Raw genomic sequence first — 26,530 nt, 5'->3', positions numbered from 1 at the left:
TATGACTTTTGATTGGATGTATAGTTCAATGTTTCATTTTTCAACTAACACTTCATGGCATCCTTGATAGCAAATGTTTAGCAAACACCCTCATGATTTAGACTTGGTAGGTTCTTACCTCCATTGAAGCAATGTAAGAATATGTTTCCCATGCTCCTCACTATATATATCATATTTAGATTTGACTCTTTTGTGTTTTTTAAGCCTATGACAGTGCAGTACTTTGAATGACTTTTGCTTTTGGTTAGACTAAGTGCCAACGTGTCTCATTTGCCAGTTGTAAGGATTAGGATGGAGGGCATTATGCCTGGGATGTTCCAATCACTATGACCAAAGGGTGAACTCTCAACTGGAAGCCCATGTTAAAGTACAACAGGTCCGCATCGTCCAAAAACCTGCTGAAAAGTTGGACTTTAAAACTCTTAGGAAAAAAAAATTGCTCTTGGATGGTCTATTAACTGTAAGAAAAAGTTTGCACATAATCCATTATACTGTGTGAAAGGATAATGTGCCATGTGACAGTGATTTGAGTGAGTAGATTAAGAGATGGGGTCTAAAGGTTTCCTTTACTCATATTTCAGTGACCCAGTTTTTTCAGGGCCAGCGCAGGGTGAAGCTTAACACATTCAAATCTGGCAATGTTGTGTCAGAGGCATTCATTTTTGGCACATTGTAAAATTTTGTCATTTGTAATAGCATTTAACCTCGAGCATGCAAATGTGAAATAGTGCATTCTCTGGGAACCCAATTAAGAGAAAGCGTTAAGAGGTCTGAATTAACGCTTACCTGAATCAGTGCTGTTAAAGTCTGGTCTTTCAGTCTGTCAAGAGTCAAATGGAAATCCATTAATAGAATCCTTCATATTGTATCGTGAATTAACTCTCAGGTTGATTTTTTTACAGCAAAGTCAAGTTTGAATTTTTACAGTGGTTCCTGAAAGATCGGAAGCTAACTGTTTTACTGCGTGATATTATCTGTTGCCATGTGTATCATTCCAGTGGTGTTTTGAAATGTTTTATAATGTATATCATACTGAATGTTCTGCCTTAGCATTTGATTTCAAAGCAAAATGATTGATGTTTACTTGTCTTTTAAACCAAAAAAATTACATTCAAGGTTTAAAATGTTCCTTAAGGTAAACAAATTGTCCCCAACATTGGTGCCTTGTTCCTCAAAACCACAATTTTAAGATTCTCATCCTTGTGTTTATGTCTCTTCGTGTTACCACCCTTTTTTATTTTCCACTTCCATCCTAACACATCCCAAACCATCCCTTCCTCTGATTCTGGCCTGTTGTGCAATCCCTTCTCCCTTTGCTGCACAATGGGAACTATGTTTTCAACTGTCTAGGCCGCATACCCTTCTCTTTCCCTAAACCTCACCACTTCTTCCTCTCCTTCTAAGATTACTTGTCACTTTGGCTCCGTGTCCAATTTTTTGAAATGTGTCCTTGTAAAACACATAAAGATAACTTGCAGCATTAAAGGCACTGGCAGAGATTCCCTGCTTTGTGTGCAATCATCAATCTGGACATTTGCACCTAAAATGTTATCCTTTGCATTCAAATTAATTTGCACATCACCAAATGCAAAGTCTGCCACAAACTCATGAAATTGTGCAGCATTTTGGCATGTTTTTTTTTTAAAAAGACTTTACCTTAAAACATATTCTCTCTGATGTATTTAAGTTGGAAATGTTTCACTCAGGTGGCTGAAGTTAGGGTTCTTGCCCAAAATAAGCATTTCAATGTGTCCCATGCACTACTGTGAGCAACTCAATTTTAAATAATTGAATGTCACTTTAAAAACTGTACAGAGTAGTTATAATGGTCTTCAGTCTACAGTTAACAAATATATGTGTTATGATTCTACATGCAATGCCTGGGAGGATTATAGAAGCCAGTTGACTCATATCCTTTGAAAAGTATCTGGATGAGCACTTGACGCATCTTAACATTCAAGCTTATGGGCCGAGTGCTGATAAATGCGATGAGGTTGAAGATCAAGTGTTTCTCACGTTGGTGCAGACTTGATGGGCCAAAAAGCGCTGTATGATTCTATAGCCAAAAGCTTGTTAAAAAGATCCAGTTATTTTGGGGTCTTTAAAAAGAAAATTAAAGCCATTTCAAAGGCCTGTAAATGGGTAGAATTAGTGGAAATACGTAATTTAACTGAGGCTGTGGCCAGTTATGTGGCCATGGCTACTTTCCAGTGTGGTATTTTTAAACAAGTGCATAAGTACGTGGAGATTTGTGTTACAGAAAATCCAATCTTCCCTTAAATGTCTGGGAACTTTTGTTCCGGTAAGACTGATTTTCTGTTTGTTTGATCCAGAAAAGTACAGCTTTCCAAAGTTTGAAATCACAATGATTGGCAATGCAGCCATGTGCAATCTCAAGCTTTCCACGGTTTGTTCCTAATTCCCGCAGAATTGCACATATGCTATCTACCTCTGAATATTCAAGGACTCTGCTTCAAGCACCTCATCAGGAAGAAAATTCCACAGACTTCTTGTAGAAGTAATTTCTCCCAATCTCTGAAATTAGCCATTTCTTATTTTGAAATAGTGACCCTGAGTTCTAAACTCTCTCTCAAGAGTAAACGTATACTCCGCATGCACCCTGTCACGATCAATCAAGATCTTGTATGTTTCATTTAAATCACCTCTTCCTTTTCTAAAGTCCGATGGATACAAGTATAGAATGTCCAACCTTTCCTTTTAATCCAAACCTCCATCCATTTCAGGTTTTGTTTAGTAAATCTCCTGAACTGCTTCCAATGCATTTACATCCTTCCTTAAAAATTGAGACAAAACAGTACACAGTACTCCAGATGCTGGACTTTCTTTGCAGTCACCATTCTTGTGGGTCACGTCAGGAGAACCACAGAGACTGAATATGGTTTTTAATTCCTTGTTACCATTACTCTGCGTATGTCTACAGTTACTAACACTGATAGATCTTGGCATTTTCATGATGAGCAACAGAATTTAAAATGGCCTTTCCCGAATCAACAGGCACAAAATAGCAACTAGACCTCCTGAACTGAGAGAATTGAGGTGCACTCATCCTGTGTAAGTGACTGACCTGTATTTTAGGAGATTGTGGGTTGAGAGTGTGGTGCTGGAAAAACACTGCAGGTCAGGCAGCATCCGAGGAGTAGGAGGATTGATATTTTGGGCAACCTGATGAAGAGCTTATGCCTGAAACATCGATTTTCCTGCTCCTCGGATGCTGCCTAACCTGTGCATTTCCAGCACCACACTCTGGACTCTGATCTCCAGCATCTGCAGTCCTCACTTTCTCCTTTTAAGAGATTAGGCCTTATATTGATAGATTCTCGACTGAGGGGAATCAAAGGCGGTTGACATGAAAGTAGACCAACAATCAGATCAGCTATAGTTTTATCAAATGGCACAGCAGACGTGAGTGGCTCCTTGCTCCTGAGTTGTGTGTTGATTTGTCTGTCTTGAATTGCTAAAGGGAAACTGTCCCTTATTTCCAACATAACCAGTAAGTCAATGATCCTCTTGGCTTGAGCTCTTTTATTTTTGTGAGTCGGAAGAGTTGGGTTCCTTGTACACATCAGTCTCAGAGCCATATAACAGCACAGCCTTCCACTGTTTCTTCCAGACTCATTTATTCTGATTTCTGTCTTAACTTTGCAATCTGAGAGTCTCCCACCTGCAATGGTAAGGTTTTCTATTGCAATATGACTATTCTGGTCTATCTTTCTGGCATAAAGACTGACTTCAGCATGACCAATTTGAGTGATTAATAGTTCAGTTAATTTGATGGAACTGAGAAGGAAGTCTGTTTTTAATTGGATCGCTGATAATGACAATCTATTTCTTAACTTCACTGAGAGCCCTGGAAAATCAGTTGTTTGAAGAATGAATGGAGGATGAATGTAACAGGATCAGGAGTTGAAAGCCTTCTGTATGCAGATGGGTTTTATCTACACAATGTGTAGTGCCATATTGATATCTAAAATTCAGTGTAATGTCCTTAAAACTGCATTGGACTATGACTGGAGTGTGACCTTCAGGTCCCTCAAGCGAGACTTGACGTTGAAATGTTTTGGGTGAGAGATGAAGATTTCATGTTATGCTTGGACTGTTATTGACAATGTGTATTGCTGCTGCCTACACTTCCTGAGATTGGGCCTGAGAATCACTTTCAATGAATGCATCACAATTTTAAACATTTTCTTAAGTATCAGTATCAATCCATTCTTATTAGAATTCCAAATATAACCCTCCTCAGTGCAACGTAACATAATTAAAAATCAAATTTCTCATTTAGTAACAAATTATTTTTAATTGTTTTTATCCAGTTGTTAAGGAGTGAATGATCGACCAGTGACTGGATTCTCCATAATACCTGGAACCAGGTGAAGCACAATGATGATGATGATGTCATATCTACTGTATAAAGTTGGGTGGTTCCTAATCCTAAACCTCTCTGCATTATTTGCAGGTATGTGAAGAATTGGAATGGTTGGTATAAGTGGTATTACTTCATTTATGGCCCATAAAAGTTGTATAAATTTGATTCACAATTCCCTACCCCATCATGTAGACAATGTAAGTCTTGGCTGCTACAACAGTGTGACACTGAACAAGTTCTGCACTGTCAGATGCACTATCCTTTGGATAAGACCATAAACCCTTGGTCTCACTCAAATCTGCGAGGGATATTAAAATTCCCAGAACAGCATTTAAAGAAAAGCAGTCAGATTTCCAAATGTTCTGACCAATGTTTAACTCCGAGCCAACATCAGTATAAATAGATTACTTGATTATTTATCATACTGTTATATGTAAGGCCTTGCTGTGTTTAAATTGGCTGCTTCATTTCGCTACATGTAATTCCCTATATTCCAAAAAATATTCCATTGGCTGTGAAGTGTTTTGTGATAGGCTGAGATTATGAAAACTACATAAACATCAATTCTTTCTTTCTCAACCTGATATTGCTGCAGTTGAACTAAATATTCTCTCTTGCTTTGAAAGAAATTGGGTTTATACATAGAGGAGCAATTTGTCAGGAAAAGGCAGTATTGCAGTAGGATTAATTGGATCACTCTTACGAAGACGGAGCAGAAGAATAGCCATAAATCAGGAAGTGAAAAGGAGGGCGGAAAATCTTACAATCTTAGGAGATTGGTACTGAGTAAATTGTTGGAGCTGAGGGCTTTCAAGTCTCTAAGTCACAGAGTCACTTTCCACCCCACTAGTCTACACATTGAATGTATCATCTGCAAATATTTCCGCCAACTTCAACTAGATCCCACCACCTAGAACATCTTCCCCCTCACCCCTCTCTGCCATCCGCAAGAACCATTCCCTTCACCACTCCTTGGTTCACGCCACCCTCCCCATCAACCTCTCCGAAACCCCCAGTACCTTTCTCTGCATCTAAAAACGATACAAAACCTGCCAGTACACAACCCCCTTCACCTCCATCCAGGGGTCCAAACAGTCCTTCCCGATGAAACAGAGGTACATCTGCCTCTCCTCCAACCTAGTTTACTGTATCCAGTGCTCCCGATGTGGTCTTCTCTGCATTGGTGAGACCAAATGTAAACCTAGGGCACGTTTTGCCGAGTATCACAGCAGGGCCTGTAAGTGCCGGCCTGACCTCCCGGTAACCGCTCATTTCAATTCCCCTTCCCAACCCCTTTCCAACATGTCCATCTTCAGTCTCCGCCATTGCTACACTGAATCAGACTGCAAATTGGAGGAACAGTATCTCAGCCTCCGCCTGGGCAACTTACAACCTGGAGGACTCAACGTTGAGTGCTCCAATTTCAAATAACTTTCCCACCAATACAACAACTCCCTTTCCAGCCCCGACTCCTCCCTTCTATCCTGCCAACCAACCCTTCCTTCCAGCTACCAACCGGATTCATTCCTCCCATCAACCAACCAGGTCATACCCACCACCTACGTTCACCTATCATTACCTCACCACTCCACCCCTCTCCCCACCCACAACCCATAACCTTCCTTCTTCACCTGCAGTTCTCCATACCCCCACCTCCATTCTTGAAGAAGGGTTACACCCAAAACGTTGACTTCTCCACCTCCTGATGCTGCCTGGCTTGCTGTGTTCTTCTGGCCTGCTTGTCTACTTTGGATTTCAGCATGTGCATTTTTGTTTGTCTCTCACAGAGTCATACAACAAGGAGACAGACTCTTCGGTCCAACCAGTCCATGCTGAACATAATCCCAAACTAAACTAGTCCCACATGCCTGCTCTGGTCCATATCCCTCCAAACCTTTCCTATTCATGTATTTAACCAAATATCTTTTAAATGTTGTAATTATGCCAGCATTCATCACTTCCTCAGGAAGTTCATTCTTTGTGTAAAACATTTGCACCCCATGTCTTTTTAAAATCTTGCTCCTCTCATCTTAAAAATGTGTCCCCACCCCGTCTTGAAATCCCCGTCCTAAGGAAAAGACAGCTACCATTAGCCTTATCTATCCCCCTCATGATTTTATAAACTTCTTTAATGTCACCTCTCAACCTCCTTCACTCCAGTGACAAAAGTCCCAGCCTATTTAGCCTTTCTTCATAACTGAAATCTTCCATACCCAGCAACATCTGGTAAGTCTCTTCTGAACCCTCTCCAGCTTAATAATATCCTTCCTATAATTGGGTATCCAGAACTGCACACAATATTCCAGAAGAGGCCTTGCAATGTCCTGTACAACCTCATCGTGACTTCCAACTCCTATACTCAAAAGACTGAGTAATGAAGGCAAGTGAGTCATAGAACATAGAACATAGAACAATACAGCACAGAACAGTCCCTTCGGCTCACGATGTTGTGCCGAACATTTGTCCTAGCTTAAGCACCCATCCATGTACCTATCCAATTGCCGCTTAAAGGTCACCAAAGATTCTGACTCTACCACTCCCACAGGCAGCGCATTGCATGCCTGATGGACTTCATCCTAGGATGGTAAAAGAAGTGGCTCATGAGATAGTTGATGCTTTGGTTTTGAGTTTTCAAAATTCTGATGATGCGGGAAGGTTGGAAAAATGGCAAATATAACTCCTTTATTAAAAGAAAGGTGGAGGCCCCCAGCAAGAAACTGCAGATCTGAACATCTGTCAAAGGAAATTGCAGAAATAAGCAGCAGGATTAGGCCATTTGGCCCTTCGAACTTGCTCCATCATTCAATATGATCATGGCTGATGCTCTCTTTCAATGCTTTATTTCTGATTTCACTCCGTACGACTGGGTGCATTTAATCTCTAATCTAATTTTATTTTAAAAAGTTAATATCCAAAACTTTTCTGAATATACTTAGTGACCCAGTCTCCACAGTTTCTGTGATAGCAAATTCACCAGGTTGACCACCCTCTGAGTGAAGAAACATTTCCTCATCTCTGTCCAAAATGGCCAACTCCGTGCCTTGACACTGTGAATCCTGGTTCAAGACTCTCCACCCAGGAGGAAATACCTTCCTTGCATCTAGTCTGTCTAACTCTATTCATATTTTATGTTTCAATCAGATCCCAATTCATTCTTCTATAGTTTTCATCTGGTTTAATCAGCTAAGGTTGAAAAGTTGTCTGTTCATCCTGCTGAGAATGTCCACACCTCTGGGAAGGTTGTTCTGGACAATGTGAGGGATGGTGGTGATGGGGATGGAGAGAGGGTGGGGGTGATTAAGATGGAGAGAGGATGAGAGTGATGACATACCCCTTCTTGATCCCTGTTTTAACTTCAAAAAATTTTGGTCATATTACAGTAAGTGAGGACTAACCCTGACATCTCATTTTGGGGGCAACTGAGGACGTTGATGAATTTCATTCAACAACCGGACTTTGACAGAGTCTTCGAGGACACTGAGTCAAAAGCTTTATTCACATTGATGAAGACCATGTAGAGTGTTTGTTGTTGTTCCTGACATTTCTCTTTGAGTTGCTAGGCAGTGAGAAGCATATCCATCATTCTATGGTTTGGTCAGAAGCCACACTGGCTTTCAGGAACAATTTCCTCTGAGACTGGGGGAAGGCGCCTAGTGAAGATTTGAGTGATGATCTTCCCAGTGATGGAGAGTAGGGAGATTCCTTGGTGATTCCCACATTCCACTTTGTCTCCTTCCTTGAAGACGACACCAACAATGTTGTACTCTCGGAAGAAAACCTTCAAGCCTCGCTTAATGCCTTTGCAGAAGCATACCGAAGAATTGGTCTCAGCCTCAACCTCAAGAAGACTCAAGTCCTTTACTAACTCATTGCAGGTCCAATTCTGGTCCATCCCTCCATTAAGATCAATAGAGAAACCCTCCCAAAGGTGGGACGTTTCCCCTACTTGGGAAGCTACCTGTCATCTAAGGCTGACATTGAGTCAGAGATTCAACGTTGCATCCAATCAGCTTCAGACATCAAAGGATAAAAGTCTTCAATCATTTATACTAATATCAAGATTCTTGCATTAAGGCCGTTATCCTTTCAACTCTTTGATATGGCTCCAATGTTTGGACTATATATAAATGCCACCTCAAGACTACTGAGAAGTAATGTTGTTGGAGAAAGAAGTTCCACATCAGCCAGGAGGACAGGCGAACTAACATTATTGCTCTTGAAACAGCCAATAGCACCAGCATCAAGGCCATGATCATCCGAAACCAACTCCTCTGGGCTGGCCCCATGCTTAGGATGCCTGATTTCCAAACTGCCTAAAGTAAGTCATCTTCAGCCAGCTCCAGGAAGGCACTCGAATGAACAGAGGACAAAGGAAGCATTTCAAAGACACCCCAAAGGTTTCCCTCAAGAAGTGCAACATAGGTGTTAATGCATAGGAGACACTTGTTCAGAAGAAATCAACTTGGAATAAACTCCTGTGTGAAGAGATATAATTCTTTGCAAACACTCCCGGCAAGAGGAAATACAGGAGAGGAACTGGAGAAATGAATGCTACTGATCTCAAGGACAAGGACCAATTCCACTTCCTGAAATCACTTGCCAAATGTGTGGTGGGAGATATGGCCAGTGGGACTGGGTTTGTCAGCCACAGAAGGACCCACAGAACCCGTGACCAGTGACACAGAATTTCCTAGGTGGATAATCAGACTCATTAGTGAGTTATTGCCAATAATGATGAGTGAATATGTGCCCATTCAGAGCAATCTTTCCTCAGGATAGTCCTGCCATCCCCTGTAACAGTTCCCACTGAACTCCCTTTGTGGTAAGTATGGATTGTCTTAGGTAAGGAGACCAAAACTGCACATGGTATTCCAGCTGTGGACTTACCAAGGCCCTGGGTGACTTCAGTGAGACTTCAGAACTCCAATTGTCTTGCAATGAAGGCCAACATACAACTTGCCTTCCTAACCATTTGTTGCCATTGCCTGTTTACTTTAATTAACTGGTGTATGAGGATACTGGCAACTAAGACAAAAGGAATCTTAAAATCTCCTGTAAGTTATAAACAAAAGGTGGTAAGGGGAAGGGTAGAACTGATTAGGGAATACATTCACAGAGGCAGAAGACATGGCTGAGGGATGAAAATTAGTACTTTGTTCCTTGGCAAAACTAAGTACAAAATGCTTCACCATTTTGTAGTTGAGAAACTGAATGGACTAAAGGAAGACATTAGAAAGGCTGACTGTACTTAAAATTGACAAGTCACCTGGACCAAATGTAAAGGGTCAGAAGATACTGAGGGAAATAAGAGTGGAGGGTGTGGAGGTGCTACCCAAAAACATTCCAAACTCTTTGGAAACAGGGTTGATGCCAGAGAACTGGAGAATTGTGAATGTTACACCCTTGTTCAAAAGAAAAGTCTAAAGATAAGCCCAACAACACCTTATTGGTGGGAATAAGATTAGAGACAACAATCTGACAGTCACTTGGGTAAATGCAGATTATTTAATGGGAGAGGTGTTCAAAATGATGAGAGGACTAGACAAAGTACATGCCACAGAATAGCTACAGCATAGAAAGAGGCTATTTGGCCTAACGTGTTTGCAATGCCAATCTCCTGCATTTTCCTCACATCCCTGCATACCATTTCTTTCCAAATAATCACTTCTTAAATGCCTCAACTGAACCTGGCTCCACCACATTTCCAGGCAGTATATTCCATGCCCGAACTACTCGCAGAGTGAAAAGGTTTTTTCTCACATTACCCTTGCTTGATTTGCACATCAATTTAAATCAAGGCCCCTCTTGTTCTTTTCTTCGGAGTGGGAACAGTTTCTCCTTATCTACTTTAACAAGCCTGCTCATGATTTTGAAAACCTCTATCAAATTTTCTTAGTCTTTTTCTCTCCAAAGAGAACGTTCCCAACATTTCCAATCCATCCACACAACTGAAGTTTCTCATTCTTGTAAATCATTCTGTACTCGCTTCGACGTATTCACATCTTTCCTGTAATGTGGCACCCAGAACTGTACACAATACCCCAACTGAGATCCAACAAGTGTCTTATATAAATTCATCTCCTTGCTCTTATATGCTCCTATTAATAAAGTCCAAGGACACTATGCTTTATTAATTGCACTCTCCACCTGTTTGCCACCTTCAATGCCACCTCTTTAAAATAGATGGAGAAATTGTGGAAGATTGGAGGACCAGAGGACACTGATTCAAGCTGGTTTTCCAAAGAGGCACCAGTCACATGATGGTAAACCTTTTTACTGAGCAAGTGGTTAGTGCAAATTCTTTGATCAAATCCTTATTGAGTTATTTGATGAGTTAACAGAGAGACTTAAAGTGGGGTCATGTGGTTGATATGGCCTAAATAGACTTTGAAAAGACATTTCTCAATGTGCCTCGTAATAGATTTGTCAGCAACTGTAGAATAAAAAAGACAGCACAGGTGTAAAGCTGGCTGAGTGACAGGAAACAGAGAGGGGTTGTTTTTCAAGCTGGATGAATGAATGTATAAGGAGAATTCCCAGGGATCAGTACCAGCTTGATTGATCTATATTAATGTTCAGTGTACAAAACTCAATTTCAGAAGCCAATTTTTAAAAAAAACTTGAAAGTTTTGTAAACTGTGAGGAGTAAAAGTGATAGACTTCACGAGGAGTTAAACAGGGCTGGTGGAATAGGCTGACATGTGGCTGATGAAATTCGAATGCAGACAAGTGTGAATTGATTTGGAGATGCCAAAAGCTAGTGCTTCCAAATAAACCTGTTGGACTACAACCTGGTGCTGTGTGATTTTTAACTGAGTGTGAAATGATACAGGTTGGGAAGAAGAACAAGGAGAAAGGGAGGAGGAACAGAGAGAGCTGAAGTTATATATGCACAAATCTTTGAGGGTGACAGGGCAGGTGGAGAAAAGCTGCATGGGAACTTCGTATGACAGAACATGAAAGCAGGGACGTTATGATAAGCCTTCATAAAACACTAGCTCAACCTCAACTGGAGTGTTGGGGCATCACATTTAAGGAAGCAGAGGGAAGCCTTAGGGAAGTTACAGAGGTGATTGAGGAGGATGGTTCCAAGGATGAAGGCCTCCTTAGAAAAGGGAAGCTTGAGAGAAGATCAGACTGTATCTGTGAAGAGACAATCATTTCAAAGTCTCAGACCTGAAACCTTAATTCAGTTTTTCACTTCATAGAGGCCGCCTGACCTGATGAGTATTCCTAGCATCTCCTGTTTTTATTTCAAATTTCTAGCAGCTGCTATGTTTAGTTGTTGGATTCAGATTGAGAGTAAATTTGATAGTCACAACATCATAGGTTGTTCGGATCTAGCAACATAGAAAGAGAGAACAATTGGCATAGGATCAAGAACCAGAGGGTGATACAAGGCAAGTGCTGACAAAGTAGATAGCACATGAGGAAAAAGTATTCTTTGTCCAGCGAGTGGTGAGAATCTCAAGGGGAGGCAAATTCAATCATGGGTTACAAAAGGAAATTGGATGATTATGTGAAGGCAGAAGGTTGGCAAAGCCGTGAATTAATGGCAGTGATGTAGGCCTGGCAGCAGAGTCGGGTTCCTCTCATGGAGAACAGAAAGAGGGGCAATGGGCTGAATTTTATGCTTCAATGATTCTCACTAAGAAATGGATTGAATTCAAATTGGATTTTGCTTTTCTTTTAACATGACTTTACTGTAGCAGAACATACACCCAGTTAATCCAGAAAAGGTTCATTAGGCTTATCTTGGCTACAGAGGAAATGTCTTATGAGGAGAAGTTGAATAGTCTGAACTAGATGAATGTAGAGGTGACTTGATTGAATTGTAAGACTCCTAGGGGGCTAGACAGGGCAGATGCAAAATGTTTGTTTCCCCTTCTGCGAGAGTCTAGGGCTTGAGGGCATAATTCCAGAAGAAGAATCACCCTTTTAAGACAGAGATGAGGAGTAATTTCTTCTCTTAGATGGTAGTGAATCTGTGGAATTATTCACTACTAAGAGCTATTGAGCCTGGGTCATTAACTGGATTCTAGGCTGAAATGCTAGATTTCTGTTGATGAAGTGCTTTTGCCCGAAACGTCGATTTTCCTGCTCCTCGGATGCTGCCTGACCTGCTGTGTTTTTCCAGCCCCACTCTAATCTAAACTCTGGTTTCCAGTATCTGCAGTCCTCACTTTTGCCTAGATTTATAATCAGTCAGGATTATGGGATAAGGGCAGGATTATCAGACCAGCCATGATCTCATTGAATAGTGGAGCAGACTTGATGGGACATATGGCCTAAGTTTTATGGTCTTATTAATGCCCTTGTAACAAATCAAATGGGTCCTTTGTCTCACTTTTCGTGTTGTACTAACTCTTTTTTTTTTTGCAGTGGAAGGGATGCTCAGTGTATTACTATATACAGGACTCAGACTGAGTTACTCAGCAATCAGCCACTTATAGAGTCACACGGCATGGAAACAGACCTCTTGGTCCAACTCGTCCATGCCAAGCAAGGTTCCCAAACTAAACTAATCCCACTTGCCTGCATTTGGCCCATATCACTCGAAACCTTTCTTCTTCATATATCTGTCCCAATATCTTTTAAATGTTGGCACAGTGGCTCAGTGGTTAGCACTGCTGCCTCCCAGCGCAATGGGCCTGGGTTCAATTCCCGCCTTGGGAAACTGTGCAAACCTCACAGAGACATTCTCCCAGTATCTGTGTGAGTTTCCTCCGGGTGCTCTGGTTTCGTCCCACAATCCAAAGATGTGCAGGTTAGGCCAGTGAGCCATGCTAAATTGCCCATGGTGTTCAGGAATATGTATGGTCAGGTGCATTAGTCAGGGGTAAATGTAGAGTAATAGGGGAGTGCGTTACTGGGTGGGTTATTCTTCAGAGGGTTAGTGTGGACTTGATGGGCCAAATGGCCTGTTTCTACACTGTAGGGATTCGATGAAAAATATGTTGTAACTGTACCTGAATCTACCACTACAGTTCATTCCAGGTACGAAACACCCTCTGTGTGAAAAAGTTGACCCTCAGGCCCTTTTTGAATCTTGTTCCTCTCACCTCAAAAATATGCTGTTTAGTTTTGAACTCCCCACCCAATGGAAAATACCTTGGCTATTAATTTTATCTATGCCCCTCATGATTTCATAAACCTCCATAAGGTCGCCCCTCAGCCTCCTAGGATCCAGTGGCAAAATGTCCCAGCTTCTTATGCACGTCTCCATCCTCTCTCCAAAATTAGCAAAGAGAGAGATTCCTTGTCAGGGATTGTTTGGAATGGCCTAGTCGTGGTGACATCAGAGATTTCAACAAGAATAAACATTCTTTGTTTGTGTCTGAAGCACAGGACTTACATTTAAATTGCAGAAATCTGTGAAAGGAACTATTCTGACTTTTTTTTTAAACTATGAAAATTGTCTGAAGGTTTCCCCACTGGGGAGTAACGAGGGCCTCTTTGTCCTAGCTACCAATTTATGATTTCACTACGTTGCGTACACAGGACCTTTGTCCAATTGTTATTCACTATTAGCAATCATTTACTCAGTTTCTGAATGCTAAAATAGGAAGCAAATTAATAACATTAAAATGATCATTAATCTTTGAGTTAGAACAATTCCACAATGATTCAAGCAGGTATACAAATCTTTTTAACTGCAAAGCAGAGATTGCATTTTGACCAAGCATGAAATACACTTACCTCAGCTACATCGAGATACTTTTGGGGTGGCATGGTGGCTCAATGGTTAGCACTGACAACTTACAGTACTAGCGACCTAGTTTCAATTCCACCCTTGGGTGACTGTTTGGAGTTTGCACATTGTCCCTGTGTCTACAATGATTTCCACCCACAGTTCAAAGATGTGCAAGTTAGGTGAATTGGCTATGCTAAATTGCCCATTGTGTCCAGGTGGGTAACCATGAGAAATGCAGAGTTACAGGGCTTGGGTCTAGGTGGGATACTCTTTGAAGGATTGATGTGGATTTGATGGGCTGGATCCACATTGCATTCTATGATGATGAATTTCCAAGGAGTAAGTGTTAAGTTGGAGAAAGGAATATAGGTAGAGCAAAGACACGTTCATCATTGCGCATGTTTTTACCCCTGTACGTGTGCAACCTGCCTGACACAGGCCCACGCGTATATGTTTTGGAATGAGGATGATGGGTTATGTATTGAGGACACTGGATTATGAACTAATGGCAATCTGTTTTGTATTGTAAAGCTTGTCCTGACCAGGATCCAGATCTCCATCTCTGGAATCCTGGCCACAATAAGGAACATCAAGTGAACATTGGACATAATCGGAAACTGCTGCTGTCTTCTTCTGCTACAGTCCATTCCATTCGCATCTTTGATGGAGGTACATTTTAACCAGTTGCTTGAAGGCTCTATGAGAGTTTAATTTTTGTTCAAATGTATCCTACTACATTAATAAGTGTAGAAATGAAAACTTTACCCTTTGGGATGAAATATAATTAGAATAATGTAAATTAGATTACTGAGGACCTGTTTCTGTCGCTTCATTTTTCAAATTACAACAAAATTGAGCAAAATCCCAACAAGGGAATGGGGATAAACTTGCCGCAGGATTTCTGATGCAGCAACAACCGAATGATGCAGTTATTGATCATGGTCAGTGACAACATCAAATGTCATTTCCTCTCAACTGGACCACATGGCTTAATGCACCAAAACCCTGCCATCAACTCCCCCAGTAATTGGTCACTAGGATCATCCTTACATATAAGGATTCTTTTCTCAACTGCACATCATCTTCTCTGACACCTCTCCCCTGCCTGTTCTGTTCTCACAATCAACAGTAAGTGCAAGCAGATCTTCGAGGAGAAAGTGAGGACTGCAGATGCTGGAGATCAGAGCTGAAAATGTGTTGCTGGAAAAGCGCAGCAGGTCAGGCAGCATCCAGGGAACAGGAGAATCGACGTTTCGGGCATAAGCCCTTCTTCAGGGCTTCCTGAAGGATTCCTGAAGAAGGGCTTATGCCCGAAACGTCGATTCTCCTGTTCCCTGGATGCTGCCTGACCTGCTGCGCTTTTCCAGCAACACATTTTCAGCTCAAGCAGATCTTAGACTAACTGAAACCAATACCATCCTGTCAACTGCCTCTGCTGCATCCTTAGCTTACTGAGCCAAACTTCCTCACATCCTACTCCAGTATCTCTCCTATCTCCTCTTGGACCCACTCCAATGTCTTGAAATTCATCTCTTGCTGCCTTGACCCTATTCCTCTAAACTGCTGACCACCCAAACCTCTCCCCTCCTGGGTCTCCATGTCAGCTGATAGAGTTAAAAGTTTCGTTTTCTACAGATTTTCTCCCTCTCCCTTTCAATCTGCCATTATCTACCACTCGCCTCAAAGAAGACAGTTTTTGGCTGCACAGTTCTTGCAAAACAACAACCCGTCCCCAATCTCTCATTTCCTTCCAAAGAGCTTCCACATGCTGCCACCTCCTGAATCCAAGCCAGCTTTTCCTGGCACTCCCTCTTTCAGTCACTCAGTGGTGTTTCACCCCAGCACAATACCAAAGCAAGTCTAATCAAAGCCACAGACTGTTCTTCTTCATCCTTCTCGATCTGTCTGCAGACTTTGACAGGGTGACCATGCCATCCTCCATGCCACTTCATCCACCCGAATAGAACCAACACCAACTTGGGGAAGGGTTTTCTGTATGCAGATAGTATCCAACTCACTGCCCCCACCAGATTACCTGATTTGTAAAGTTACAGCCATGGGGAGCGGGCACTCAGGAGTGTGGAGCCCAAACCTGTTGTTCTCTCTCAGCGTGACAGCACGCAATGTACCAGTTGTTTCTTGTCAATCAGGCAACCAAGCCTGCTGCCAGAATGATGCAATCTAATGCCAGGGCCTCGAGGCCCAGAGCTGCTCAAGGAAAGACCCGCAGGTCCCTCTGCACCCACCCACCCAATGGAAGTCACAGGCTCCACAACCCTGCCCACTCCCAACCAAGCTGCAGCTATTGGGATAGCACTGCCCAGCAAGACTAGGCCCGAGAGAGACTCGTGGAAGCCAGGTAGCGCAAGGCTGGTTGCTTGACCTTTGTTTGTGATATAATGTGTTTAAACCTTGCTGGAATGTTTGTTTGTGTTGGCTTTAATGTTGGTATTGTGGCCAAATTGGTACCATCATAGTCTGGAATAGGGAGGATTTGGGATTAGTGCTGAACGTGGAAGTGGGGCTCCATCCATGGAAGGAGGGGATTGTGGACTGGCCAGGTCAACATTCATTGACTTCTCCCCTCTCCCTCATGTTGACGGTGAGAGAGAGTCGGGTGCCAAATCCATTAGCATTGCACCTGGAGGGCATCATTGAGTAGTCACCTGTACCTGACTGAAGTACAGCCAGCATATGAAAAGCCACAGGATGAAGCCATTGTGACTGCCACCAGGAGAGCTGGCATTGATCAGCGTGAATCTCTGTGTCTGCTCACATCAAGCAAATGGATTCCTCTTTGGTTGTGGAACATCCCTGGGATTGACACCATGACACCCATGAAATGGGCTGCATACAGCTGTGCTCTGGCAGGGCCTCTCATTCCTGTAGAGCTTGGTGCTCACTCTGCCTGCTTCTGTCCAGCAGAAGGGAACAGAATGTGTTCCATTCCCTTGGAACCCAGAGTGTTGGGGACACGCTGAGTGCAGCAGTGGACAGTAGATTGGGAGATGGTGCAAATTCCTTTTGCTCTAGCCTTGGAAAGAACCCAACTCCTAAGAAGAGGTTGTCATGGGTGACAGCCCCTGAAAATGCTGACAATTCCTTGCTCTATAGTTGGAGCAAGTGGCAGGTTTGGTGAAGACATCCTTTATTGAAGCCAAGACAACAAATGCCTTGTTTATCCTTGAGTCTGCAGTTGGATAGCTGCCTCCTGAGGACTTGAAGGAGTTATGTTCTCCTGCTGAGGCCCATCTTCCCCTCCTCATTCTCCTAGCTTTCTGAGCAGCTTGTTTGTAGCACATGGGAGTTGCTCAGTACGACCACATCTATATTTCTTCAAGTTGGAGCTGAGTCCTGTAGCAGGTGCCATTCCACAGGTACATTAGCAACTCAAAACTATTCCAAAACCCAGCAAACACCAGAAGAGTACCTGAACATACTGACAGGGGGGTGGGGAAGTGAGGGGATGGGGGGACTGGGGGGTTGGGAGGAGGGGGAAGGGAGAGGATTGTGATTTGTGCTTAAATATCCCCACTGACAGCACTGCCACTGACTTAACTGGCCAGGTCCTACAGGAAATAGCTGCTAGACTGGGTTTGCGGCAACTAGAGAGGGAACCAACAAGGAAGAAATATGAAATTGATGCTCATCCTCACCATCCTGCCTGCCACAGATGGATTCCTCCATAATGTTATTGGTAAGAGTGACCATTGCACAATTCTTGAGGAGACAAAATGCCACCTTTGGAGAGAGGAAGTCCTCATTGTATGGCACTACCCCTGTGATGAGTAGCACCAGGCATGCCTGAAAGTCAAGTGTCAACCTTGTGAAGCTGCCAAACAGGACTACTTGGCTGGCAAACACTGGATATAGCCTGCAACTGATGTGCTTTGAGACCCCACAACCAAAAGATCAGTCTGTACAGATGTGACCTCTGTAGTCTTGTCACATCTCTCCACCCTTCAGGCTCTCTCCTGAAGGGCTTTTGCCCGAAACGTCGATTTTGCTGCTCCTCGGATGCTGCCTGAACTGCTGTGCTTTTCCAGCACCACTCTAATCCAGAGTCTTGTCACATCCCCAGTTCATAATTGGGATTGACAATCAAATAACGCAGTGGCAGAAGAGGGAACAGAAATATCTCCAGCCTCAATAACAGGATAGACCCACACACCAGTTTCAGTAAAACCCAAGGCTGATTTTTATGCAAACACCTTCAGCCAGAAGTGCCGAGTGGACAATTTCGTTTGGTCACCTTCTGATGTCTCCAGCATCACAGATGCTAAACTTCCCTGTACCATGAGGGCAGAGCTGAGGATGTTTGCATAATGTGCAGCACCATTGGTGATACTAATAGTGAAGCAGTCTGTGTCCAAATGTAGCACGGGTTGGGCAGCGTTCAAGCCTGAGACGATAACCAGCAAGTAGTATTCATGTCACACAAGTGCTGATCAATGATATTCTCAACCACTGCCCCTTGACAACAAATGGCATTACCATGGCTGGATCCTCCACTATCAACATCCTAGGGTTGCTATTGACCAGAAACTGACTGGACTCCCCATATAAATACTGTCACTACAAGACCAGGTTAGAGGCCTGGAATTCTGCAGCGAGTAACTCACCTCCTGACTCCTCAAAGACTGGCAACAATCAGGAATTTGATGAAATACTCTTAATTTTAATGGATGACTCTGGCTCGCACAACATTCAGGAAGCTTGAGACACCTCAACAAGGTAGCCCTACGATTGGCACCATATCCACAAACATCCACCACTGCCATTCAGTAACAATGTGTACTTTACAATAATTCACCAAGGCCTCTTAGACAACACCTTCCATCTAGAAGGACAAGGGCAGCAGATACATGGAAACATGGCTGGTAACGCTGTTCCTTTACTGTCACTGGGTCAATACCCTGAAACACCCTTCTTGGGAAGACAGCATTGTGGATCTACCGGCCAGCAAATGGACTGCAGTCATTGAGGAAGGCAGTTCACTACCACCTTCTTGAGGGCAATTGGAGATGAGCAATAAACGCTGCCCAGCATGTGTTCCAAGAGTGTATAATGAAAACTGTTTAAATGGTGCGGATGTAATGAGAGGGGGCTGAGGATGATGAATGGTGTCATTCCTGCTGCTCTCAAATGTGAAGCTGATAGAGGCTGAGAGATGACATGAGTCGGAATGTCGAACTTCATTACATGCTGGTGTGAGAAGCTTGGGACATGTCTCAGTGCCGTCTGACACCCAGACAATGAACATCTGTCACTACGGTACTGAATTTTGCAGCTTGTGTTTGAGGTTAAAAAATAAGCATGGTTACTCTGAAAACCAAAATGGCTGAGAAGATGGTAGCCGGCACCTGTGCATATGAGGCTGGTGACATCTCTTGGCTGTGACGGGCTGTTGGATGTGTCTGAGCCTGTTCTGCTGAGTTCACCAGGGCCTCAGAAGCTGGAATCTAGGGTGGGGAGGTGGGGTTGACAGAGCGGAGCTTTCCCTCCCTCATCGTTTCTGGGGAATAGGTCTTCCTGGGCAGCTATCTACTTGGCCTGTCTCAATGTCCTTCCCCTCACACATCCGCACTGTGCCCAGAAGGCAGGCTCAATTGATATGATTCTGTTTTCATAATAAACAGCGACTTGTTGTTCACCAAGGCAGGATTGAGCTTATCTTTCTTTGTTTTCTTGCTCTGAATAGTTGGCTGTTGTGCTTTGTTATGACTCTGCAGTGTGATTACCGTAAGCTAAAGAATCAGAATTAGGCCATTCAACCCATTAAATCTACTCTGCCATTTGTTCCTGGCAGCTATTGTTCTGTGTTTCTGCGTGGGCACGTTTGTGTTCACAATGAAAACAGTCTTTCTGTTATTGATTCATGGAGGTCTACAGCACAGAAAGAATTCCTTTGGTCTATCAAGTGTGCATCTTAAAGAAAAGCCCCTAACCATTCTAATATTGTGCAAAACCGCTCCATAAATTCAGAAAATTTCATCAGTCTATCTTAATACCCTTACAGTGAACAGCCCCAATAACTTAATTCAGCAGTCCTATGTCAGTGGAAATCTTTGTCCTACACCCTTCTAAAATCAAAATTTAGAAAATGATTTTAAAAAATTGTGAGCAATTGGAGTGATTGGATAGCTCTGTCACACAGTGAACACAGGATTGATGGGCCGAATGGCCTCTTAACCAACTGTAACATTACATGATTCACATGTGATTGGTTAGATACAGACTTGTTCATTAGATACATACATGTTGACTATCTCCTCCTGTAGGAAAACTGGTCATTTCCAACAACAATGAGGAAACTATCGTTCTTCGCACAAGGAATATTCTTATTGAAGATGGTGGGGAACTGCACATCGGCAGTGAAGACTGCCCATTTCAGAAAGACGTCACCATCATTTTATATGGAAGGTCAGTAGAGTACGGATTGGTTTTTACAAATTAGCAGTGTGGACCGTCACCAATCAGGAGCACACGAGTCTGGGTGCAGAAATCAGTGCACTCATGGAGGTGATGGTCTCGTGGTATTATCGCTGGACTGTTATTCCAGAGACCCAGATAGTCTTCAGGGGACCTGCATTTGAACCCCATCATGGCCGATGGTGGAATTTGAATTCAAGGAGAAAGTGAGGACTACAGATGCTGGAGAGTCACTGGGAGAAATGTGGTACTGGGTAAAGTACAGCAGGTCAGGCAACATCCAAGGAGCAGGAGAGTCGACATTTTGGGCATATGCCTTTCATCAGGAATAAACGGATGAAGGACTTATGCCCGAAGCATCGACTCTCCTGCTCCTCGGATGCTGCCTGACCTGCTGTGCTTTTCCCAGTGCGACACTTTTCAATTCTGAATTCAATAAAAGCAAATCTGAATTAAGAGTCTAGTGATGATCACAAAGCTATTACCGATTATTGGGAAAATCCACTCAGTTCACTAATGTCATTTAGGACACCCTTACCAGGTCTGGCCTACATGTGACTCCAGAACCACAACAACGTTGTTAACCCTTAATTGCCCTCTGGGCAATTAGGGATGAGCAATAAATGCTGCCTAGCCAGCAAAGCCATCATCCCATGAATGAATAATAGAAATAATTAACCATGTTGGTCATATTGGTTTCTACTTGACTCTTAAAAACAGAATTTCTCCTCAAGCCTCCGTGGAAGTGTAAAATGGACAATTTTAATTCAGCTATTCCTACACTTATCTCCCAATTTTAACTTGCATTGACTCCAATAAGAATTAAAATGACGAGCAATATGTGAAAAAAAAATTGAGTAAACTTGATTTTTAGTGATAAGTAAAGTTAAAATTGCTTACAATGTCTGGAGCACAGATTCATAATATCGCCCATAACGCTTATGAATACAGAAATGCCTGTTCTTTTCTTGATTTAAGTGCCACACAGCTATTGGTTTCATCTCTGTGATATCCTATTTGTAGATCGGATGAAGAAACAGAAGGACTTCACAGCTACTTTGGGTTGAAGTACATTGGTGTCAGTCGAGGAGGGACACTTGAACTTCATGGTGCCCACAAGTTGTCCTGGACGTTTTTAAATAGCACCCTCCATCCTGGTGGGATGAGTGAGGGTGGCTACTACTTTGAAAGAAGCTGGGGTCATCGAGGAATCATAGTGCACGTCATTAACCGGATTGGAGAGGTCATCCATTCAGACAGGTATGTTCAAACTACTCTTGTTGAGCTTTCTAGTCTATCTGTAGTGTTCACTTGTGTTCTGTTCAATTAGGTGGGCTCCCCAAAGAGGAGAATCTAATATAGGCAGCAGTCCCAACCATTACTTCGGTAGAATTTATAGGTCATTTAGCACAATGAATCTGTGCTGGTGTTTCGCCTCAATGATTCTCTTTCCCTTTCTATCCACCTCAGCCTTTTTGTGAATATTTCTATTTTCCCATCTCTCATGTATTTGTCTAATTTACTTTGAAAACACTTAAACTACTCGCTTCAACCAACTCCTAAGGCACTGTCATGAGTTTCATATTAATAACTTAATTGAATTTTTTGAAGAACAAATGAAGAGGATTGATGAAAAGCAGAGCAGTGGACGTGATCTAAATGGACTTCAGTAAGGTGTTCAACAGGTACCTCATGGAGGACTGGTTAGCAAGGTTAGATCACATGAAATACTTGGAGAACTAGCCATTTTGTAGATTTGAATTGGCTGGAAGGGAGAAGACAGAGGGTGATGGTGGAGGGTTGCTTTTCAGGCTGGATGCCTGTGCCCAGCGATGTGCCACAAGACTCAGTGCTGAGTCCACTGCTTTTCGTAACTTATATAAATGATTTGGATGTGAACAGAGGAGGTATGGTCAGTAAGTTTGCAGGTGACACCAAAGTTGGAGGTATAGTGGACAGTGAAGAAAGTTACCTCAGAATTACAAAGAAATCTTGATCAGGTGTGTCAACGGGCTGAGGAGTGACAGAGGGAGTTTAATTTAGATAAATGCGAGGTGCTGCATTTTGGAAAGGCAAATCTTAACAGGACTTATACACTTAATGGTAAGTTCCTGAGGACAGTTGCTGAACAAAGAGACCTTGGAGTGCAGGTTCATAGTTCCTTGAAATTAGAATCGCAAATAGATAGGATAGTGAAGGCAGTGTTTGATATGCTTTATTTTATTGGTCAGAGCATTGAGTATAGGAGTTGGGAGGTCTTGTTGCAGCTGTGTAAGACTTTGGTTCGGCCACTTTTGAAATACTATGTGCAATTGTGGTCTCCATCCTATAGGAAGGATGTTGTTAAACTTGAAAGAGTTCAAAAAAGATTTTCAAGGATATTGCCAAGATTGAAGGATTTGAGCTACAAGAGACACTGAATAGGCTGGAGTGTCGGTCGCTGAGGGGTGACCTTATAGAGGTTTATAAAATCATGAGTGGCATGGATAGGCTAAATAGACAAGGTCTTTTCCTGGGCGTAGGGGAGTCCAAACCTAGAGGGCATAGGTTTAGGGTGAGAGGGGAAAGATATAAAAGGGACCTGAGGGGCAACTTTTTCACACAGAGGGTGGTGCGTGTATGGAACAAGCTGCCAGAGGAAGTGGTGGAGGCTGGTATAATTACAAGATTTAATTGGCATCTGGATGGGTATATGAATAGGAAGGGTTTAGAGGGATATGGACCAAATGCTGGCAAATGGGGCTAGATTAGGTTAGGATACCTGGTCAGCATGAATGAGTTGGACCGAAGGGTCTGTTTCTGTGCTGTACATTTCTATGACTCTATGTACATCTGTTTACTATTGATGCTCACTGTACCTCAATGGTTAAGCCTGAGGTATACACTCTAGGATAAGTAAACAAACTGTGGAAATACTTGGAAGCCAAAGTTAAAATGTGAAGCAGACATTTTAAAGACTTGTGAATAAAATCTGTTGCAGACATAGAAACTAGTGTCATAGAATCCATCCAGTGTTGAAGCAGGTTATTAATCCCATCAAGTCCACACTTAACCTCCGAAAAGCATCCCATCCAGACCAACCAACCTTCCCCCCGCTTCCACCCCACCTCCATAGTTATCTTTGCATTCCCCATTGGCTAATCCATCTAGCCAGCACGTCCTTGCACACTATGGATAGTTAAGCATGGCCAAACCATCTAACCTGAACATCTTTGGACTGTGGGAGGAAACTGGAGCACCCGGAGGAAACCCATGCAGACACAGGGAGAATGTGCAAACTCCACACAGACAATTACCCATGGGATTGGGCACTGTGAGGCAGCAATGCTAACCACTGAGCCACTTGTCACTGTATCATGCTTGCATAGCTGTGACAATTTTAAAACATGCAACATTCTCTCTCTGATGTGATAGCAGCTGCTGCTGCTCCTGTGATATGTGGTCTTGATTTACATCTGTTTGGCATGTGTGTATTTGCAATACTGATTGGGTTCTTGTTGGGTTCAAGCTCCGTACATTCTGTTCTTAGCTGCTTTCCAGATGATTGATGACTTTAATGCAATGAGCACAAATTGAGTACTTTTGTTTTTTTAAAAAAATGCAGATTTGATACCTACAAAAGCAAAGATGAAAGTAAACGGCTTGCTGAGTACCTGGACAGAGTCAAGGACGGCATGATCATTTCAGTAGCTGTAAATGATGAGGGATCAGCCAACCTGGATAACTTTGCCAAAAATGCGCTGTCAAAGCTGGGGAGCAAGTATTTCAGACACCTCGGATTCAGGTAAAATCTGTTAAAATGTGCACGTTTTTGGAAAAAGAAATCTTTAAATCATCATAAAGTGCTGCTTGGAGTGATCTTTAATATAGTTGTCGGAATAATTTATGGCTTGGAAATATATTGTTGTTCCTTCACCATCCCTGGGACAATATCCTGGAACCCCGACTCTACCAGCACTGTATATGTACTTAAACCCTAAGGACTGGAGTAGTTGTCAAAGGTGGATCACATTCTAATTAAGAATGGGCAATGAGTGCTGGCTTAGCCAGCCATGCCTGCACATATGAAAGAGTAGGTTTTTAAAAGTCTTGTCTTGGCAATAAAGACACTTGGAAGCCATTTTCATCATCGAGACTCCCTTTAATAGAAGCCTAAATTTTCCCCACCATGGGATCTAACTGCCTTGGATTTTATTTGACCTATTGTTGATTAGATTAAATTACTTACAGTGTGGAAACAGGCCCTTCGGCCCAACAAGTCCACACCGACCCGCCAAAGCACATTCCCCTACATTTACCCCTTCACCTAACACTACGGGCAATTTAGCATGGCCAATTTACCTAACCTGCACATTTTTGGACTGTGGGAGGAAACCGGAGCACCCGGAGGAAACCCACGCAGACACGAGGAGAATGTGCAAACTCCACACAGAGAGTTGCCTGAGGCTGGAATTAAACCCGGGTCTCTGACGCTGTGAGGTTTGAGGCGGTAGCATTCCTGTTGCGACCATGTGTGTAGTGTTTGCAGATTGAGGGATGGACTTTGTGGCTTTGTTCTCCTGGCGGCAAAGACTTACAGCAGAGATGGGGGAGTTATCTGGGTGTTTCCTTTTCTTTGGCTGTTTCTTTTTATCTTTTTACTTATGCTTCTGTTTTTAATCCTGTCTTTTGTATTCGAAGATGGCACCAGAGAATGGTGACTTGTACACTTTTTTTCTGTATTCTTGCACTTGAATACATGTGACAATAAAAATCTAAATGCAAATAAATCTAAATTCCTTTGAATTAGAAGCCCTAATGTCAATCACCTGATGAAGGAGCAGCGCTCTGAAAGCTAGTGCTTTCAAATAACCCTGTTGGACTATAACCTGTTACTGTGTTATTTTTAACTTTGTACACCCTAGTCCAACACCGGCTCCTTCACTTGCTTACGGTGTAATGTGGCGTGTAGTAACCTCCAGATCACCTACATTCAAGAACGTAAAGATACAATGCAATTGGACAGTAAGACTTGTGTAATCACATCATCAGAGAATTAAAGTGGTCTGTTGATGGGAGGCAATGTGACACCGAGTCGTGTTTGGTAAGGTTTAATAACTTAATTAACGTAATCCGATAGTTCCTATTCAGTGAGCTAATCAGAGATTAAATTAACCAGACTGGAAATGGAGCTGTAAGGCAGACCTTGCCCTTGCCAAAGATCTTTTCACTAATTGGACAGCATTATATTTAGTTATCTAAGTTTATGGAGCCAGAAGATGTGTCAAAACTGGAATCTAAATGCGAGCTAATTTTCAGTGGTAGTCTTCATATTTTCTTGTTTCAAATTTGAGGGCTATTTGAGAGAATTAGTTTCCAATGATTGCAAATATTTATTTTGACCTCGTAGTCTTAAGCAGCATTTTGCCTTTGCCTACTTACGGTATGCCTTTAACAACAAACAATTTGGATTGAAGTTTCAGCTGTGGCTCTGCTCCTGCTGGTATTCTCACCACTGAGTCAGAAGGAGCTGTGAGCTAACTGTATTCTGCCAAGTTGAGCACATAAGCTGGGCTGGCACTCCAGTGTGGTACCAACAGAGTGCCACACTGTCTTCACTGAGGAAAATACAAACAACCTCCCAGGAGTACTGGAGATCCAAGGAACTATTGAGAATGAGGAACTGAAATAAATTCATGTTAGCAAAAATGTATCCCTGGAATATTAGTGGGACTGAAAAATGATCAATCCGTTGAATTGATCCCAGAATATTGAAAGAGGCAACTATAGAGATAATGGATGTATTGGTGATCATCTTCTAAACGCTCTAGATTTTGGAACATTTTCTGCAGATTGGAAGGCAGCAAATATCCCACCATTTAAGTAAAAAGGGAGAATAAAAATTAGAAACTACAGACCTGACATCAGTGGGAGGACAATGCTGGAATCTGTTGTAACAGATATATTACAAACTGGGTACTTAGAAAACAATGGTAGGATTGGCAGAATCAACATGGGTTTATGAAAGGGAACTCACC

General features: G+C 42.5%; 1 protein-coding gene across 3 annotated transcripts in view; it reads left to right on the top strand.

Annotated features, from left to right (window-relative positions):
• Positions 1-26,530, top strand: part of cemip (cell migration inducing hyaluronidase 1) — a 239,455-nt gene that overhangs the window by 106,565 nt on the left and 106,360 nt on the right. For all 3 annotated transcript variants that reach the window (XM_087981291.1, XM_087981292.1, XM_087981290.1), the window contains exons 2-6: positions 4,335-4,477; positions 14,613-14,750; positions 20,363-20,504; positions 21,537-21,773; positions 24,118-24,297. In XM_087981291.1, coding sequence (XP_087837417.1) covers positions 4,402-4,477; positions 14,613-14,750; positions 20,363-20,504; positions 21,537-21,773; positions 24,118-24,297 — 773 coding nt within the window. In that variant the 5' untranslated portion in view covers positions 4,335-4,401. The remainder of the gene's footprint in view (positions 1-4,334; positions 4,478-14,612; positions 14,751-20,362; positions 20,505-21,536; positions 21,774-24,117; positions 24,298-26,530) is intronic.

The sequence above is a fragment of the Chiloscyllium plagiosum genome, unplaced genomic scaffold (assembly GCF_037043375.1).
Source record: "Chiloscyllium plagiosum isolate Xiang-an unplaced genomic scaffold, Cpla_swu_hap1 HiC_scaffold_39, whole genome shotgun sequence".
In the NCBI taxonomy this organism is placed as follows: Eukaryota; Metazoa; Chordata; class Chondrichthyes; order Orectolobiformes; family Hemiscylliidae; genus Chiloscyllium; species Chiloscyllium plagiosum.
The sequence above is the reverse complement of the archived record's forward strand: the minus strand, read 5'-3'. Positions and strand labels throughout refer to the sequence as shown.